This window comes from Carlito syrichta, unplaced genomic scaffold, assembly GCF_000164805.1.
Source record: "Carlito syrichta isolate Samal-C Ts95f unplaced genomic scaffold, Tarsius_syrichta-2.0.1 Scaffold314525, whole genome shotgun sequence".
Taxonomy (NCBI): Eukaryota; Metazoa; Chordata; class Mammalia; order Primates; family Tarsiidae; genus Carlito; species Carlito syrichta.
The window spans coordinates 628,345-645,530 of NW_007258621.1; the positions used below are offsets into that span (position 1 = coordinate 628,345).

At 42.9% G+C, this 17,186-nt stretch overlaps 1 protein-coding gene across 1 annotated transcript in view; it reads left to right on the forward strand.

The window, feature by feature from the left end:
• The first annotated feature begins 688 nt into the window (after positions 1-688).
• KSR2 (kinase suppressor of ras 2) overlaps positions 689-17,186 on the forward strand; it is a 445,700-nt gene continuing 429,202 nt past the window's right edge. The window contains exon 1 of the mRNA XM_008071604.2: positions 689-831. Coding sequence (XP_008069795.2) covers positions 739-831 — 93 coding nt within the window. The 5' untranslated portion in view covers positions 689-738. The remainder of the gene's footprint in view (positions 832-17,186) is intronic.

The following is a 17,186-nucleotide window of genomic DNA, read 5'->3' on the forward strand; positions in this document are numbered from 1 at the left end:
AGCAGCAGCACCAGCAGCAGCAGCGCGGGGAGGAGACAGCAGCCAGCCGCAGTGGCCGCCGCAGCCGCGGGAGCAATGCAGACAGCATCTTGAGAGCGCGCTAAAGCACCCCAAACCGTGGACCATGCCGTGCCACTGCAACGGGGAGGGGGGCAAACCAGATTCTTTTTGACATAAAAGCCAGCCAGCCAAAAATACACAATTTTGTCCTTCAAGGAGCCGGTGTGTAAAGAGTGAGCGCTATTTTCCTTCTCCTCCCCCTCGCCCTCCTCCTCCTCCTCCGTCCCCTCCTTCTCCTCCTCTTTTTCCTCCTCCTCCTCCTCCCTACGTGTACAGACAGCATCACATCACCTGGTTTGTTTCTGAGAAACAGCATCTCTCCTTTTCAGGGACCAGAGACTCAGAGAGAGGAGACATTCTAATGGAGTCTGCTTGATACCCCAAAATAAAATAATAAATTTTGGCTCTTGTCCCCTCCTCCCACCCCCACCCCCTCAACCCTGTGTGAGACGTTGGATTTCTTCTTCATGAGACATTGTTGAGGAGTCACAGTGGTTGGAGAGGCGTAGGGGTAGACTACCTCTACTCCCCCGCCCCCCCCTTTTTCTCTCTGGGAGGAGGAGGAAGGGAAGGGGGGTTGCAGAGCAAGCGATGGATGAGGAAAACATGACGAAAAGCGAGGAGCAGCAGCCTCTGAGTTTGCAAAAAGCCTTACAGCAGTGCGAACTGGTCCAAAACATGATAGACTTGAGCATCTCCAACCTGGAAGGGCTTAGGACCAAATGTGCTACCTCCAACGACCTCACACAAAAAGAAATCCGGACCCTGGAGGTAGGTGTTGTCTATGGGGGCGGGTGGGGGGGGCAAGTCTTCTTTCCCTCTCCTTTCTCCCCACCATCCCTTTTCCCTCTGATTGTGTTTATTGGGGGCTGAAGGGGGGGGGCTGGGTGAGCAAGGTGGGCACGGTTGGGTTTTCTGTGATTCATCCCCTTGCAAAGCCTGCCCTGGGTGTCCCTGTACTGGGCTGCTGTCGTCTACGCTTGACTGGGTGGTGGTGGTAGTAGTAGTAATTGTTATTCTTTATTTATTATTATTGTTGTGGCTGTTACCGTTATCATCCACTTCCTCTGTGATGAGGGAGTTATCTCTTTTTTGCGCTTATGGGTTTGTTTATATGCCATGGGGGGCTTGTGTGCTGGATAAGGCGCTGCAGAGAACCCACGTGACCTTGCGCATTCTGCAGGTGGTCAAAAGGTGGATTTTGCTCATGGAATGGGACTGTCTGTACATGCAGACCTCTTCTTCTCTTGGTCTCCTTCCCCGCCCTTCTTTGGCTCCTTGGAATTTTATTTATTTTTTATCAGTAATATACATGTCAGGAGGCAGGATGTATAAAAAAAAAATCCCCACTGAGTTACCCATTTCCAATGGAATCATTCTGATGCAGTGAACTGTCGCAGGCCTGAAACGTATAAAAAAAAAAAAAAATGCCTGAATCAGCACACATAGGTGGTGTAGGAGAATACTCTTGAATCTCAGTGGGACCGCGCAGAAAGGGGTCGGGGAGGAGGAGTTATCTTTGGCTTGTTGTAGCATTCTCTCCAGCAGAACTTGAGGGGGAGTTTGAAGGAGTTTTTTGGGGGATGGGGTGGGATGGGGAATGGATGAAAAGTTACTCAGAAAGAAGATGGCAGAATTTATTTCTTCTGAAGGCCATTTAGTCCGGGGGGCAGAAGGTTTTAAGAGCCCTTAGAAAATGCCTGATGTCTGCAGGATCACTGGACGTCCACATTGTTCAAAACGTCTGAAGGGTTCAACTCACTTCCTTCCCTCGAACCAACCCAGCTGTGCACATGACATGATTAAATTTGGGAACTCCCATAAGCTAGCATTTGCCAAGGGTGGTGGCAGTGGAGCTGGGAGCAAAGGGGTTTCCCCCGCGGTGGAGTGGGCATGTGCAGTGCTCAGAAGTTCATCCTGTTTCTGGCAGGGAGTTTCCGAGGCCTGGACTCGTCCATCCCTGGTGAGTCCTGTAGCCCTCCTGCCCCTGTTCTAGCCTGGATGAGCACTTCTCTCTGACTCACTTTCAGCTCATTCTTTTTCTTCCATGATCTTAAACTTGGCCCAATGTCAGCATGCAGGAGGTCATCCCTCTGAAAGAGGAGTTGGTGTGTGTGTACGTGTGTGCTTTAACATGCTGTTTGCTACCCTAGGATACATGTCCATGTGCACCTGGCATCTGGGAACACGATCCTCAGAAATGAAATAAGATCAATGTCAAGGGGGTACTGGGGGAGTGGGAACGTTGCTGGGAGGCACAGGTATTGCCTTTCGTGGAAATGGGCAAGCAGGCGAGGCTAGGACTCTGCTGCTGGAAGAAAAAGTGTGGGATGCTCTGGCTCAGCCTTCTGTCTCTGTCTGAACAGTGCCCAAGAACAGCTTTCCCTCAGACCTGCATACGGTAAATAAATACATAACCCCAAAAGGCCACCTGAGTTATCTTCTGTTCCTCTGAGTCAGGAGTCCCAAATGCTTGTTTGTGGATTGCTGTGTAAGTTTCTCCAGAGCTTTTCTTTCCTCATTTCAGCCCCACGCTTCATCCTCTGATCACTCCCTGGGTGGGGGCGATGACTGCAGCGGGCACTGCTTCCTCTTGGCATAGTGGTTTTCTCTTTAAGCTATGGGCATGGAGGTATGGCGTGGTGGTGGTGGGGTGGGGGAGCCGCTGTTATAGGGAATGCATCTGTTTTCAGTTTCTTGGTCCCAGAATGCCACAGAGCATGCCAACCACTTTAATCCATATTGCCCAGGGAATGGTCTTGAACAGTTATTCCAATTTAGACTTCCCAGATCTCTAGGGTTAGGAAGGGCGACTGCAGAGGGGCTAGTGACTCAGGGTCCAGCCAAATCCTGCCATACTGAACATTTGGATCCATAGAATTTTATGTCCCAGCAGTTATCAAATTTTGTATATTAAAACCACATGAGGGTGTGTGTTAAAATACAGATTCTCAGCCTCTAATCCCGGAGATTCTAATTCAGTTGGGATTGGAGTGAGGGCCCAAGAATCTGCATTTAATATACAGTCCAGGTGTTCCTGATGCATGTTTTTATATTGACACATTGAGAGACACTACTAAGCCATTAGGAGAATGATGTCATATTTCAGCTATTTAATGGTGAAAACTCACTGCTGACAAACACTAAAGTAATAAATTGATAGTCTATCCCTAAAAGCCCTGATAATAAACAACATATAGTGACACGTATACACTCCTGTGGAAACAAAAATATGCAATGTGAACTTGGCCTTCAAGAGGCATACTTCATGGTTAGGGAGACAAAGCTAATACTATTTATGGGAAATAATAATAAAGTCTAGCTGGTAAAGAATATGAGGACAGCATGTGGGTCCATTAGGAGTGTGTTCAGCTGCATGAGATAGAAAGCCCAACCATAGTGGTGCAGCAAAAAATGGTTTCTTTTTCTCATATAACAAGAAGTCTGGAGGGGGTACATAGCTATTTGAGTTGGCCCAGTAGGTCAAAAATATCAGGGCTGATGTCTTTGGAAATTCTTACAACATTTCCCTTATGGTTGCAAGATGGCTCCTGTGGCTTTAGCTGTTATATCTGGTTTCCAGGCAGGAAAGAGGAGGACTGGGTGGGTATGAAGGAATAAAGGGTTCATATCTTTGTTTCAGGAAACAAAGGTTTCCTCAGGACACCTCCTCATCTTCCACCTCACAGATGATGTTTAATTATGTCTTCTTGGCCAGAACTAGGTCAAATGGTTAGTCCTAGCTGCAAGGGAGGCCGGGAGGTGTGGAAGTGGGTATGCCATCATGATAGACTTAGGTAGATCATGATCCATTGTTGAAATGATCTGTCGCCATTCCATATGAAATGGAAGAATGTAAAAGTAGATATTGAGTGAACAGCTGGCAATGTCAGTCACGGTATGTTATTAGGAGATATTTTGGTAGAAAAGAGAGTTCATGAATTTTGAAGTTGGACCGATGCAGTTTTGAATTCTAGCTTTTCTACTTAACTGTATCTTGGGCTAGTGATTTTACTTTTCTGACTCATAGTTTAATTTTCTGGAAAAACAGCAATAATAGAAGAATATTACCTATCTTAGAGGGTGATTGTAAGGATTAAAAGATGACATGTCAAGGGTCTAGCATTATCTTGAACACAGTGTTTGCAGGTGCTAAATAAACGGCAGATGTGATGACAACGACAGCGATGATAATCAGCATTACTTAGCATGGACTACATGACATGAAAGGGAACAGCTCAGACCAGGAGAGAGGAAGAAGGAGCTTGAGTGACATTTCCAAAGCATGTTCTGTAGAACTCTAATTTTGTGGGCTGTCAGCATTTTTTGCTCTTTTAACAAATGCTGAAATCCAGGCACTGTCTAGATGCTGTTGGTCAATGGTGTTTTGTGGATAAATCAAATTTTGGGATTGATAGATCTGGAAAAGGTTGAGTTAAACAAAGGGAAATGGCATCTTTACTGCAGGACTTCTCAGAGCCTTGGATCTGCTATATATGTGCATTGTGCCTCCAAAAGAGAATGGAGTCTGCAGTGTTGCCTTTTTCCAAGGATTTCTCTTGGGATTTTTGTTCCATAGAATTCACACCTGGGAAAATATTTGGCAAAGAAGTTAGGGAAGCATTCTTGGTTGGGGAGATGGGGATTTGGAGTGGAGTGAAGATGGGGGAGGGTTTAGATTGCAGCAAAAGCGGAGAGCTCGCTTGACAAGAGCAGCACACCAGATAAAGGTATTAGCATGCTTTCATGGGGCAGCTTAGAGACTAATTTTCCCAGAATGGAGGGTACCTGATAGCGTGTCATAAGAAACAAATTTAGGTCACTAACTCCTAGGGTCTGATGAAGGACAGGAGAGTTAGACAATCAAAGTTTCATCCCCTTGAGAGAGGAGATAGAAGTCTGCAAAGGTTTTGGAGTGAATACAGTAAAAAAGATGTTTAAAGGTTAGTCTGATGGCTGTCTACAGCAGGGCCTGGCACACTTTTTTCTGAAAAGCTCCAGATAGCAAACAGTCTAGGCTTTGTGGGCCCTACAGTTACCATCGCAGCTACTCGAGTCTGCTCTTGTGACATGCAGCAGTCACAGACAAAACATGTGTGAATAGGTGGGGCTGTTTTCCAATAAGACTTTATTTATAGAGCCTGAAATTTTTATAATTACTAAAACTTTTGGGGGGACATTTAACAATGTAAAAGCAATTTTTAGTTTCTGGGCCTTATAAAAAACAGGTGGTGGGTCCCTAGTCTATAGAATGGATGGGTTGGGAAAGGCCTCGAAGTACTGGGTCCACCCGAAAGGTGAACAAATGACACTAGGATGGGAGGGCATCGGCCAAGTAGAGGTACTCTTGGACTCTATTTTGGTTAAATTGCAAGGGGAAGGACGTATCAAAGGGTTGAATCGGGATTGGGTAAGTACAGAATCTCCTTGTACAGCAAGGGCATTGTAGCCATGTATGTATCAATGTTCTGTTCTTCATATGTTCCATTTCAGTGATCTATTGCTGTGTAATGGACTATCCCTAAACTTTGTTATATTGGGAAAACTTTAGGCATAAGGCAACAATTTGTTATTTTCCATGGTTCCGCGGGTTGGGCTTGGCTCAGCGGTTCTTCTGCTGGTCTTGCCTGGTCTCACTCTTGTGACCGCATTCAGTGGCAGAAGGGGTGAATAGATGGGACAGCTGAGCCTCTCTCTGCATGTGTTCTTTCTAGCTGGATAGTCCGGGCCTCTTACATGGTTCCAGTAGCCCTAGACAGCAAAAGGGGAAGTTGCAAGGAGTCACTTGAGAAAGTCACACTATGTCACTTCCACTGTATTTGTGAGATGATGTTAAGTCACATGGTCAGCTGGAGGTAGAGGATGGGGAGACAGATTTCTCTTTTTGGTGGGAGGAGCTGCTAAACCAGTATATTAATCAGAATAGACAGTAACAGATGGACTTCTAAATGTTCAATGGCTTTGAGATAGTAGAAATCTTTTTCTTGTTCACAAAACAGTTCATGATGGGTGTTCTTGGTTGGTGGGCCATTCTCTCATGCTTAAGGCTTCTTCTATCCTGCAGCATTATCAGTGTTGCATCTAGAAGGGGGAAGAAGTATGGAAGGGACAAAGCCTCCTAAAAACTTAATTCCCCAAAGTTGCCCTAGAATTTAGTCACATCACTGAAAGGAAGATGGGGAAGGAAGTTTAGCTGTGGGCCCAGGAAGAAGAGAAAACAAAGTTTGTTGAATAGCTAGTAGTATCTACCACAGTTAATGATGAACTACTGTACCATAGAGAGGCTTATCTATTGCTGCAGAACAAGCCACCCTAAGACCTAGTAGTTTGAAACAATAATCATTTCTATGCTCATGTGCCTGCAATTTGGGATGGACTCAGCTGGCTGGCTCTGCTGATTTTGCCTGGATCACTCATGTGGTTGTGTTCATCTAGTGGCTCGACTGGGACTGGACAGTCTAAGATGACCTTAATTCAGATGACTGGTAGTTGGCTGGAGTGCCTCCGTTTTTGTCCATTTAGCTCCTCCAGCAGGATATCCTTGCAAATGGTGTTCCAAGAGGGCAAGGCCCAGGGCACAAGACCTTCTTAAACCTCCTTCTGTAACCTTTACTACTATCCTCTTGATTAGAGCATGTTACATGGATAAGCCCAGAGTCAATGCAGCTGTGAATTTCAGGACATGTGGTTCATTGGGGGCCGGTGAACAAAGTTAATGTGACAATGTGCCGCAGCTATGAAAACAAACCAAACCAAAAAGAGCATGGGAGAGAGAGGAGGAGTATGGGATGATCAGCAAAAGCTCCTTTGAGGAAGTTCTACTGACTTGAGGAAGCTAGTCATGAAACATCTGGGGAAGAGTGTGCCAGGCACAGGGAATAGCAGATACAAACTTCTTGGGTAGGAATGTGCTTGGCACGTTATTGGAGTCCTAGGGGGACCACTGTTGATGGTGTACAGTGAAGGAGCAGGGAATGGTTGAGGTTCACAGTGGGAGACAGAAGCTGGTCATAGGGGGCTTTGCTAAGATACTTGGATTTTGTTTTGACTGTGATAAGAAGTCCTTTGAACAGGGAGGTGACTGATATGTGTTTTTTTTTTTTGTTTTTTTTTTGAGTTGGAGTCTCACTCTGTTGCCCAGACTGGAGTGCAGTGGCATGCTCCCAGCCACTGCAGTCTTGACCTGCTGGGATCCGGCAATCCTTCCGGCTCAGCCTTCCATGTAGTCAGAACTACAGGCACGCGATACCATGCCCAGCTAATTTTTGATTTATTGTAGAGATGAGGTCTTCCCAAGTTGCCCAGGTGGGTCTCAAACCTGCGGACTCAGGCAATCCACTCGCCTCGGCCTCCCAAAGTGCTGGGATTACAGGTTGAGCCACCGAACCCGGGCCTAATGTATGTTTTTAAATGATCTTCTGATTGCTGCAGGAAAAATAGACTGAAGGGGGTAGGAATGGGAGAGGGGAGACTGGTTAGGGGCTATTGGGGAAGCTTAAACCTGCAATGGCTGTGTTTCTGACTAGTATGGTTAGGGGATGGGGTGGGGCAGGTGGCTGGATTCAGAAGGTCAAGGGCACAGCAAGTGCTCATGAGTTGGATGTGGAGGGGCAAAAGAGAATAAAGAATTGAGGACTATTCCTAGGTGTTTGGCCTAAGCACTGAGTGAATGGAGGTGCCCTTATTTTAAATGTAAAGACTGGTGGAATACGTCGGGTTTGACAGTCAAGTCCTATTTGACATGTTTCATTTGTCAAGTAGACAGTTGGATGTGCAAGCCTGGAGCTCTGAGAAATGCTGGAATATGAAGTTCACTTTGCATACCAGAAATAACTTTTCATATTATTAAAGTATTATTTTTAATGGCTGTATACAATGATATGGATGCCCCACTATTTATTTGACCTCAGTTCTGTTATTGGGTGCTTACGTTCATACTTTTCCATTACTGTAGTGGACATCCTTGTGGCTAGTCCTTATTTTCAGTCCCTAGAGGTGGAATTGCTGGATCAAAGGATGTTCAAAGTTTTAGGACTTTTGGTAAGTTCTGCCAAATTGTGCTTCACCAGCAGTGTGGGAAAAGGTCTGTTTCTTCATATCTTCAGTACAAATTCCTATTTTATTTTGTTTTTGGTGTGTGTGTGTCTTGATGCCTGAGAGCTCAGGGTTAAGGAGGCAGTTGTCTTAGGTCAAAATGTGATCTTTACTGTTTCTAGTTGGGAAAGGCCTGGGAACTTGGTTTAATGGGGGAAGACTTGGTTTTCTGCACAATGTGGCCAGGCTGTGAGGACCTAACCACCTCCTTCTGCCTTGTTCTCATACAAGTGTGTGTGTGTGTGTGTGTGTGTGTGTGTGTGTGTGTGTAGGTCACAATTCTGAATCATGGTAAACATTATGTCTGAAGGATTCACTAGGTTTTGGAATGGATTCTACTAGGGAGTTTGTTATTCTTCTCCCTCCAATGGGTAGAAAACGGGGGAGCCTTCCTCCCTCCAGAGAATGGGTCATTTTCTGGGCTCCCACTAACACAGCCTCAACTGGTGGGAAGAGGGCTTCGGTCTCAGCCTTCCTCCTTTTCCCCAGTGTGCTGGTATGGGTGTGGGGACTGGGAAGGTATTCAGAAGCTGAGAAAGACAAGGGGACACATGGCGGCCAGGAAGGAGGATGAAGAAAACGAACAAAAATAGAAGAAAGTCAAAGTGCAAAATGATTTTCTTCTGCAGGGTTTCTACGATGCTTGGAATGTCTCTCCAGTGGGTTGTGACCACAACTGTGGTTATTCCTGTTTTACAAGTGAGTTTACTGAGGTTTAAAGTCACTGATTTGACCCAAACTGCCACAATAAGGCTGCCATAGACACAGGAAACAGATAGAGGTTTACTGCTCTCCTGTGGATTCCCCAAAGGTGGCGTGGCCTGCAAGAGGAGAAAGAAAGATGAGAGCAAACAGGGTGAAGGGACATGTGGATGTTCATGGTGAAAATGTGGTTAGACAGATACTGTGGGATGAATGAGAGTCATAATGATGGAATACTCTGTCGCTGAAATGTTTTCTTTGGTGACTGTCATTGATGACAATTATTCCAGAGACACATAAGGCCAATGGAAACAAAGTAGAGCATTAACAGAGATGAGAGAGGATAAGATAAGGAGGAGGAGACATTATAGACCTGTGCTGTCCAGTATGGTAGCCGCTGGCCATGTGTGGCTCTTGACCAGCTGACATGTGACAAGTCCTAGTTGAAATGTGCTGTTAGTGTCAAATACACACCAGATTCCAAACGCAAGTGTGGAGAAAAAAATGTAAACTATCTCACTGATATTTTTATATTGAACACATTGAAATGATAACATTTTAGATGTATTGGGTTAAAGAAAATATATTGAGGTTAATTTCACTTGTATCTTGTCTTTTTAAAAAATTTTTCTGAGGCTACTAGAAAGATTTAAATCACATAGGTGGCTCACCATATGTTTCTAAGGGACAATGGAGTTTCTGAGCATTAAGGTGATTTCTCTGTTTTGCCATAATAGAAATCTTGGTCTTGATGAAGACTGAAAATCTGATCCCCTGAGAGTTACCAGGCAGCCATTGATTAAAGCAGTGGATGCATTCCAAAGATGGATGTGTTCGATTTTCCTGAACCGGTAGAGGAGTGAGATGAAGACTCAGAAATTATAACTCGTGTCCCTGCAAATTCAGATGGTGCTGGAAGCAGTACAGACAAGTAGTTAGGAGGGCTTGAGCTCTGCAGTGAGACTGCTTAGGTTGTAGCCTAGTTCAGGACTTACTAGTTAAATGACCTTGTGACAATGATCTCTCCTTTTTGAGCCTCAGTTTTCTTACTTATAAATTCAGGATAATTTGACATGGGATTTTTATGTGATTAAATGGAATCATGCATTCAGGAGCTGAATAGAATGCCTGCACATGGCACCTGCTTCATAGTTATTGCCTTTGGTAGTTTTGATTATCATCCTTCCTGCAGACTGGCATGAGGGAACTAAGGGTATTTCAGCCCTGTGTGGTGCTGTGCTCTACACTGCCCTTTGGGGGAGATGCCATCCTTTTAAAATATTATTATTCCCACTTCAGCCTCCTGAGTACCTGGGACTATAGGCACATGCCATGAGATTCAGTTAATTTAAAAAAAAATTTTTTTTTTTGTAGAGATGAGATTTACCATGTTGCCTGGGCTAGTCTTGAACTCCTGGCCTCAAGCAGTCCTCCCACCTCAGCTTCCTGAGTAGCTGGGATTACAGGCATGAGCCATTGCACCCAGCTATCCTTGAATGTATCATTTACTCAATGAGTGTTAACTGAGCCCTCAATGTGTGAGAGGCAGGGACCCACACAGGAAAGTATGAGAAGAAGAAACCCGTGGAAACCTTCTATGGGATAATGGCACACCCATTGGACCACAGGTGACAGAAGTGGACAAATTCTTGATACTAGGGCTGGATCTTTGAATTTACCCACAGATGGATGCCTCACCTTGCATCAGTGGGTGGCAGGCCCTAGTCTTTTCCCATGCTCTCGTCCCAACTCTAAGTTGGATAACAAAGTACCACTTGTAGGGTTGGGCCTTACAACTCCTGATCTTGTCCTAAGCTTGTGTGGTAGAAGGATAAAAGCTGTGATATCCAAGCATCTGAGAAGCATTTCCTGTCAAGGCATATGGTTGAGGCTAAAAGGTTGTCCAGCCCCACCCTCTGCCCAGTGTCCAGCTTTGTCTTAGTGATTTATGGCAACTGCTACCTCACAAAGCAGTCTTTTTAAAAAAATCCATTTGGCCGAATGTGGTGGCTAACACCTATAATCCCAGCACTTTAGGAGGCCGAGGTGAGAGGATCGCCTGAGCTCACGGGCTCGAGACCAGCCTGGGCAACTTGATGAGACCTCATCTCTACAATAAACCAAAAAATTAGCCAGGTGTGGTGGCACATGCCTGTCATTCCAGCCATTTGGAAGGCTGAGGCAGAAGGATTGCCTGAGCCCAGTAGGCCGAGGCTGTGATGGCAGTGAGCGTGCCACTGCCCTCCTGTCTAGGCAATACAGTGAGACTCCAACTCAAAAACAAAAAAACAAATAAAAAATCAATTTTTATTATGGTAAAATATAAATAATATTTACCATTTTAACTATTTTTAAGTGTACACTTCAGTGATAGTAAGTATAGCCATCATCACTGTTGACTTGCAAAAGTTTTTTTTAATTGTCCTAAACAGAAACTCTGTACCCATTAAACAGTAACTTCTGCCTCCAGCAACCCCAGTGCCTGGTAACTTCTGTTCTAGCTACTTTCTGTCTCTATTTACAGCACTAGATACTTCACAGAAGTGGAATCATACAATATTTGTCATTTTGTTTCTGGTTTATTTTACGTACCACAATATTTCCAAGGTTCATCATGTATCAGCATTTCTTTCCTTTTCATGACTGAATAATAGTCCATTGTAAGGATAGACAACATTTTGTTTATCCCTTTGTCAATCAATGAACATTTAGGTTGTTTCCACCTTTTGGCTATTGTGAATAATGCTGCTGTGAACGCTGGTGTACAAGTATCTGAGTTTCTGCTTTCGATTCTTTTGGGTGTGTACCTAGGAGTGAAACTGCTGGGTCTTATAATAATTCTATTTTTAATTTCTGGGGGAACCACCATATTACGTTCCACAGTGGCTACTTCATTTGACATTCTCACTAGCGATCTACAAGTTTTCCAATTTCTCTACATCCTTGACAGCATTTGTTCTTTTCTGTTTTTAAAAATTATAGCCATCGTAGTGGGTATGAAGTAGTATCTCATTGTGGTTTTGATCTGCATTGCCCTAATGACTGATAATGCTGAGCATCTTTTCATGTGCTTTTTGGCCATTTCATTTGTTTGTCTTCTTTGGAGAAATGTCTATTCAAGACCTTTCACAAGCAGTGGTTTTTTTTCCCCCTTCTTTTTTGGCTTTTGCTCTTATTTATTTATTTGTTTGTTTGTTTTCTTTTTATTATTGAGATGTGGGGTGTAAGTCAGGATTAGGTACATAAGTTGTCTATGTGCAGGTGCAGTCTGTGCCTCCAGCTGGTCCTCATTTTCCCTGGTTTAGGATCAGGTCCCTTTGTGATGCCATGTGCCCTTCCTCTCTCCCCTGGCAGTGTCCCATGACTGCCAATCCCCCCTTGTAGCATTGTGATAAATGTTCAGGTTACATTTATGAGTGAGAGCATGTGATATTCAGTTCTTTATTTCTGTGATAGATCATTAGGTCTGATGGACTCTAAATCCATCCAGTTTGCTGCAAAGTCCATGATTTTGTCCGCCTTTATGACTGTGTAATACTCCATCATGTATATGTACCACATTTTCTTTGTCCAGTTCACTTTTGATGGGCAACAGGGTTGGTTCTGTGATTTTGCTATTGTGACTTGTGTAACTATAAACATGCATGTGCAGGTTTCTTTTTGTGAAATGATTTAACAAGGCAGTGTTTTTTTTGGCTTGTTTTTTGTTTTGAGTTGGAGTCTCACTCTGTCACCCAGGCTGGAGTGCAGTGGCCTCTCCTGGCCACTGCAGCATCGACCTGCTGGGCTCCCGCGATCCTTCCACCTCAGCCTTCCAAGTAGCTGGAACTACAGGCGCGCGCTACCACACCCGGCTAATTTTTTGATTTATTGTAGAGATGAGATCTCACCAAGTTGCCCAGGCGGGTCTCGAACCCGCGGGCTCAGTCAATCCACTCACCTCAGCCTCCCAAAGCACAGGATTACAGGCTGAGCCACCGAGCCCAGCCCAAGGCAGTGTTTTAAACAATTTTAAATTAAATTAAAAATTTTTCAGAAATTTTACTTAAGTATAATTGTATATATTTAAGATACACAGCCTGATGATTTGATATACATATATCCTGGAATGATCACACAATAAAATTAACACATTCATCAACTCTCAGTATCTTTTGTCTGTGTGTGATGAGACTATTTAACATCTACTCTCTTAGCAAATTTCAGGTATACAATATAGAATATCGTCACCATGTTGTACATTTGCTACCAAGATCTTATTTATCTTGTGACTAAAAGTTTGTATCCTTTGACCAGCATCTCCCCATTCCCTGTCCACCCTCATCCCAGGGGAACCACCATTCTACTCTCTGTTGCTATGAGTTTGATGTTTGTAGGTTTCACATATGAGATCACACAGTATTTGTCTTTCCTGCCTGACTTATTTCACTCAGCATAATGACAAAGCAGCCTTTTGATTAGGATGACCTATAATGACTAGGATTGTCCTCCTTCTGTTGAGTTGGATTTGCTCCCTGGTGACTTCTAGCCTTTGATTCTACTCCCTGGAGGAGAGTGAATGAGGCCAGTCCCTTCTTTCATTAAGGAAATAAGTCTCAAGAAGAGTTCGCACTTAGATCTGGAGCCCACGAGGTAGAGACAAGAGATGGCCATTCCTAAAGATCCTTCACAGATCTATGATCCAAATTTTGCAGCCAGCATTTCTCTGCTCTGTCCATTTGTGGGGGAAGGGTCTGAGGTTGTTGGTGATGGTGAATTTCCCTTTGCCTGTCCACTGCCCCTCCCCAGAGTGTCACACCAATCAGAAACAGCCATGAGTGTTTCTCTGTGTGCCCAGCCCTGAATGCACTGGGGCCATTCCTGACTAGGGTTAGTGGCCTGGACCCAGGCACTGAAACCGATAGGTATAAAACAGAACACGATAATGGGCATCTTGGGGGCTTGGTTTTTAGGAGGCAGAGCAGGTTTAAATGCCACTTTTTGTACTTATATCTTTATCTGACTTGAGAAGCAGTGTTTTGTGATAAACCCAAAAAGCAACATGCTTAAAATCTAAGCTGCAGGAATGGATTCCATACCCTCAGTTCTAAAGAAAGCCCTCTTAGAAAAGCCTCTGCTTGGCAGGACCTTCTTTCAGTAATCTCATACACACCCAACAGCTTGTACCAGAGCAAGTACTAAATAATTTTTGTTTTCCTCTGATATTTGGTTATGAAAAGTTTCAAACATATAGCAAAGTTGAAGGTACTTTGCAGTGAGCATCTGGAACCTGGTACCATTAACATTTTGTTATACTTGCTGTATCACAGACCTCTCCACCTCTCCATCCCTCTCTCCATCCATGAATCCATCTTGCTGTTTGATGTACTCAAGGTAAATTGCAGACATCAGTGCACTCCTCCCTAAATACTTCCACATGCATGTCATTAGAGTTCAATATTTATTTTATCTTTTGATATAAAGTGAATATACAATGAAAGGCACCGATCTTATGAATACACTCACTGAGTTTTGACGAATGTATTCGCCAGTGTAACCTTAACCTTTATCAAGATAGAGAACATTTACCATCGTGGCTAATCCTCACATTCACACTTAAATCAACACATTTTCTGCCTCTTATTCCACCATAGATTAGTTTTGCCCATTCTAGAACTGCATGTGAATAAAATTATGCATCATGAACTTTTTTCTTTTTTGGGGTGTACAGTCACTTGAGTCCTTTGTCTCTCTCTCCCTTCCTTCCTTCCCCCCACCTCCACTTTCTTTCTTTCTGACAGGGTGCCCAGACTGGAGTGAAGTGGCATAATCATAGCTCACTACAGCTGTGAACTCCTGGACTCAAGAGATCCTTCTACCTCAGGCTCCCAAGTAGCTGATGCTACAGGTGTGCACTACAATAGCTAGCAAATTAAAATATATATATATATATATATATATATTTTAGAGATAGGGATCTTGCTATGATGACCAGCTGGTCTCAGACTCAGCCTCCCAAAGTGTTGGGATTACAGGCATAAGCCACCATGCTAATCACTCTGAGTTTTTGATTTGTTTGTTTGTTTTGTCATAGTCTCACTCTGTCACCCAGGCTGGAGTGCAGTGGGCACAATCACATCTCATTAAAGCCTCAAACTCCTGGGCTGAAGCAGGTCTCCTACCTGAGTCTCCCAAGTAGCTAGAACAACAGGAGCACGCCAACCATGCCAGGCCAATTTTTTTTATTTTTTATTTTCTGTAGAGATGGGGTTTCACTATGTTACCCAGGCAGATCTCAACTCCTGGGTACAAGCAATCCTCCTGCCTTAGCCTCCCAAAGTGCTGGGATCAGAGGCGTGAGCCACTGCACCTGGCCCTGTGAGCTTTAACTAATTATAGATTCCTGTAATCACTGACTGCCACAATTAGGAAAGAGACCACTTCTTTCACCACCACAAAACTCTTTTGTGCTTCCTCACTGTAGTTAATCCCTTCCCCTCCTGCCTACACCTAGCCACCACTGACCTGTTCTCCATTACCATAGTTTTGTCTTTTTGAGAATGTCATGTACACGAAATCATTCCACACGTGACTCTGGAGATGGACTCATTTCACTCAACAGAGTGCCTTTGAGATTCATCCAAGTGGTTTTGTGTATTGGTACCTCATTCCTTTTTATTGCTGAATAGCATTCCATTATGTGCATGCATTCCAGTTTGCTTATCCATTTACCTGTTGAAGGATATTAGTTTGTTTCCAGTTTTTGGTGGTTATAAACAGAGCTGCTATAAACATTCATGTGTAGTTTCTGTGTGAACATAAATTTAAATTTATTTAAGGTATATTCCTAGGAATGGAACAGTCAGATCAAATGATAGTTGTAGGTTTATAAAAACTGCCAAGCTGTTTTCCAGAGTGGCTGTGCCTTTCTGCATCCTTACTGACCATTAATGAGAGGTCCATTGCTCCACATCCCCTCACAGCACTTGATGTGGTCAGTATTTTTCATTTTAGCTAATCTAATAAGTGTGTAGTGGTATCTCATTGTGATTTTAATTTGTATTTCTCTGTTAACTATTGATGAGCATTTTCCCACGTGATTACTTCCATCCATATATCCTCTTGGATAAAGTGTCTGCTCAAGTCTTTTGTCCATTGCAATAATCAGATTATTTTGTTACTATTGAATTTTGAGAGGTTATATATATTATAATTATTTATATATAAATATATTATATATAAATTATTTTAATAATAATTTATATATGTGAAACATATATATATATATATATATATATTTTTTTTTTTTTTTTTTTTTTTTAAGTCTGGAGTCTCACTCTGTTGCCCAGACTGGAGTGCAGTGGCATGATCATGGCTACTGCAGCTTTGGCCTGCTGGGCTTAGGTGATCCTTCTGCCTCAGTCTTCTAAGTAGTCGGAACTATAGGTGTGCACCACCACACCTGGCTAATTTTTCGGTTTATTGTAGAGATACAGTCTCGCCAAGTTGCCTAGGCTGGTCTTGAGTCCCTGGGTTCAGGCAATCCTCTTGCCTTGACTTCCCAAAGTGCTAAAATTACAGACATGCCCAACTATATTATTTATATATATAAATATATATAATTATAATAGCATATATTATAATACATATATAATATATATCCTGGATACAATCCTTTGTCAGATATATGGTTTGCAAATATCTTCTTCTGTTCTGTAGGTTGTCTCTTTTTTTTTCTTAACTATGCCTTTGGCAGAGCGAAACTTTTACAATTTGGTAAAGTTCAACTTATCCATTTTTAATTTTATTTTCTCATAAAAGTTTTTGGTTTTACGATTTACATTATATCTATGATTCATTTTGTGTGCATTTTTGTATATGGTGTAAGTTTGAGTTGAGGTTAATTTTATGTGTGTGCATTTGAGTGTCCAATTTTTTCAGCACTATTTGTTGAAAAGACTCTTTCTCTACTGAACTGCCTTTGCATTTTTGTGAGAAATCAGTTGGCCATATTTATATCTATTTGTTGATTCTTTATCTTGTTCCACTGATGTATGTTCCATTGATATATGTTCTTTCATCAATATCACATTTTCATGGATTACTGTAGTTTGTTCTTTCATCAATATCACATTTTCATGGATTACTGTAGTTTTATTATAATTCTTAAAATTGATCAGTCAAATCCAAGAAGAGCATTAAAGAAATTGCTTTGCTTTTTTATTCTTTTTCAAAAATTTTTTGGCTGTTCAGTTCCTTTGTCTTTCTCTATACATTTTAGAATCAGACTGTGTCTACAAAAAAAAATTCTATAGGAATTTTAATTGCAATTGCATTACATCTGTAAATCA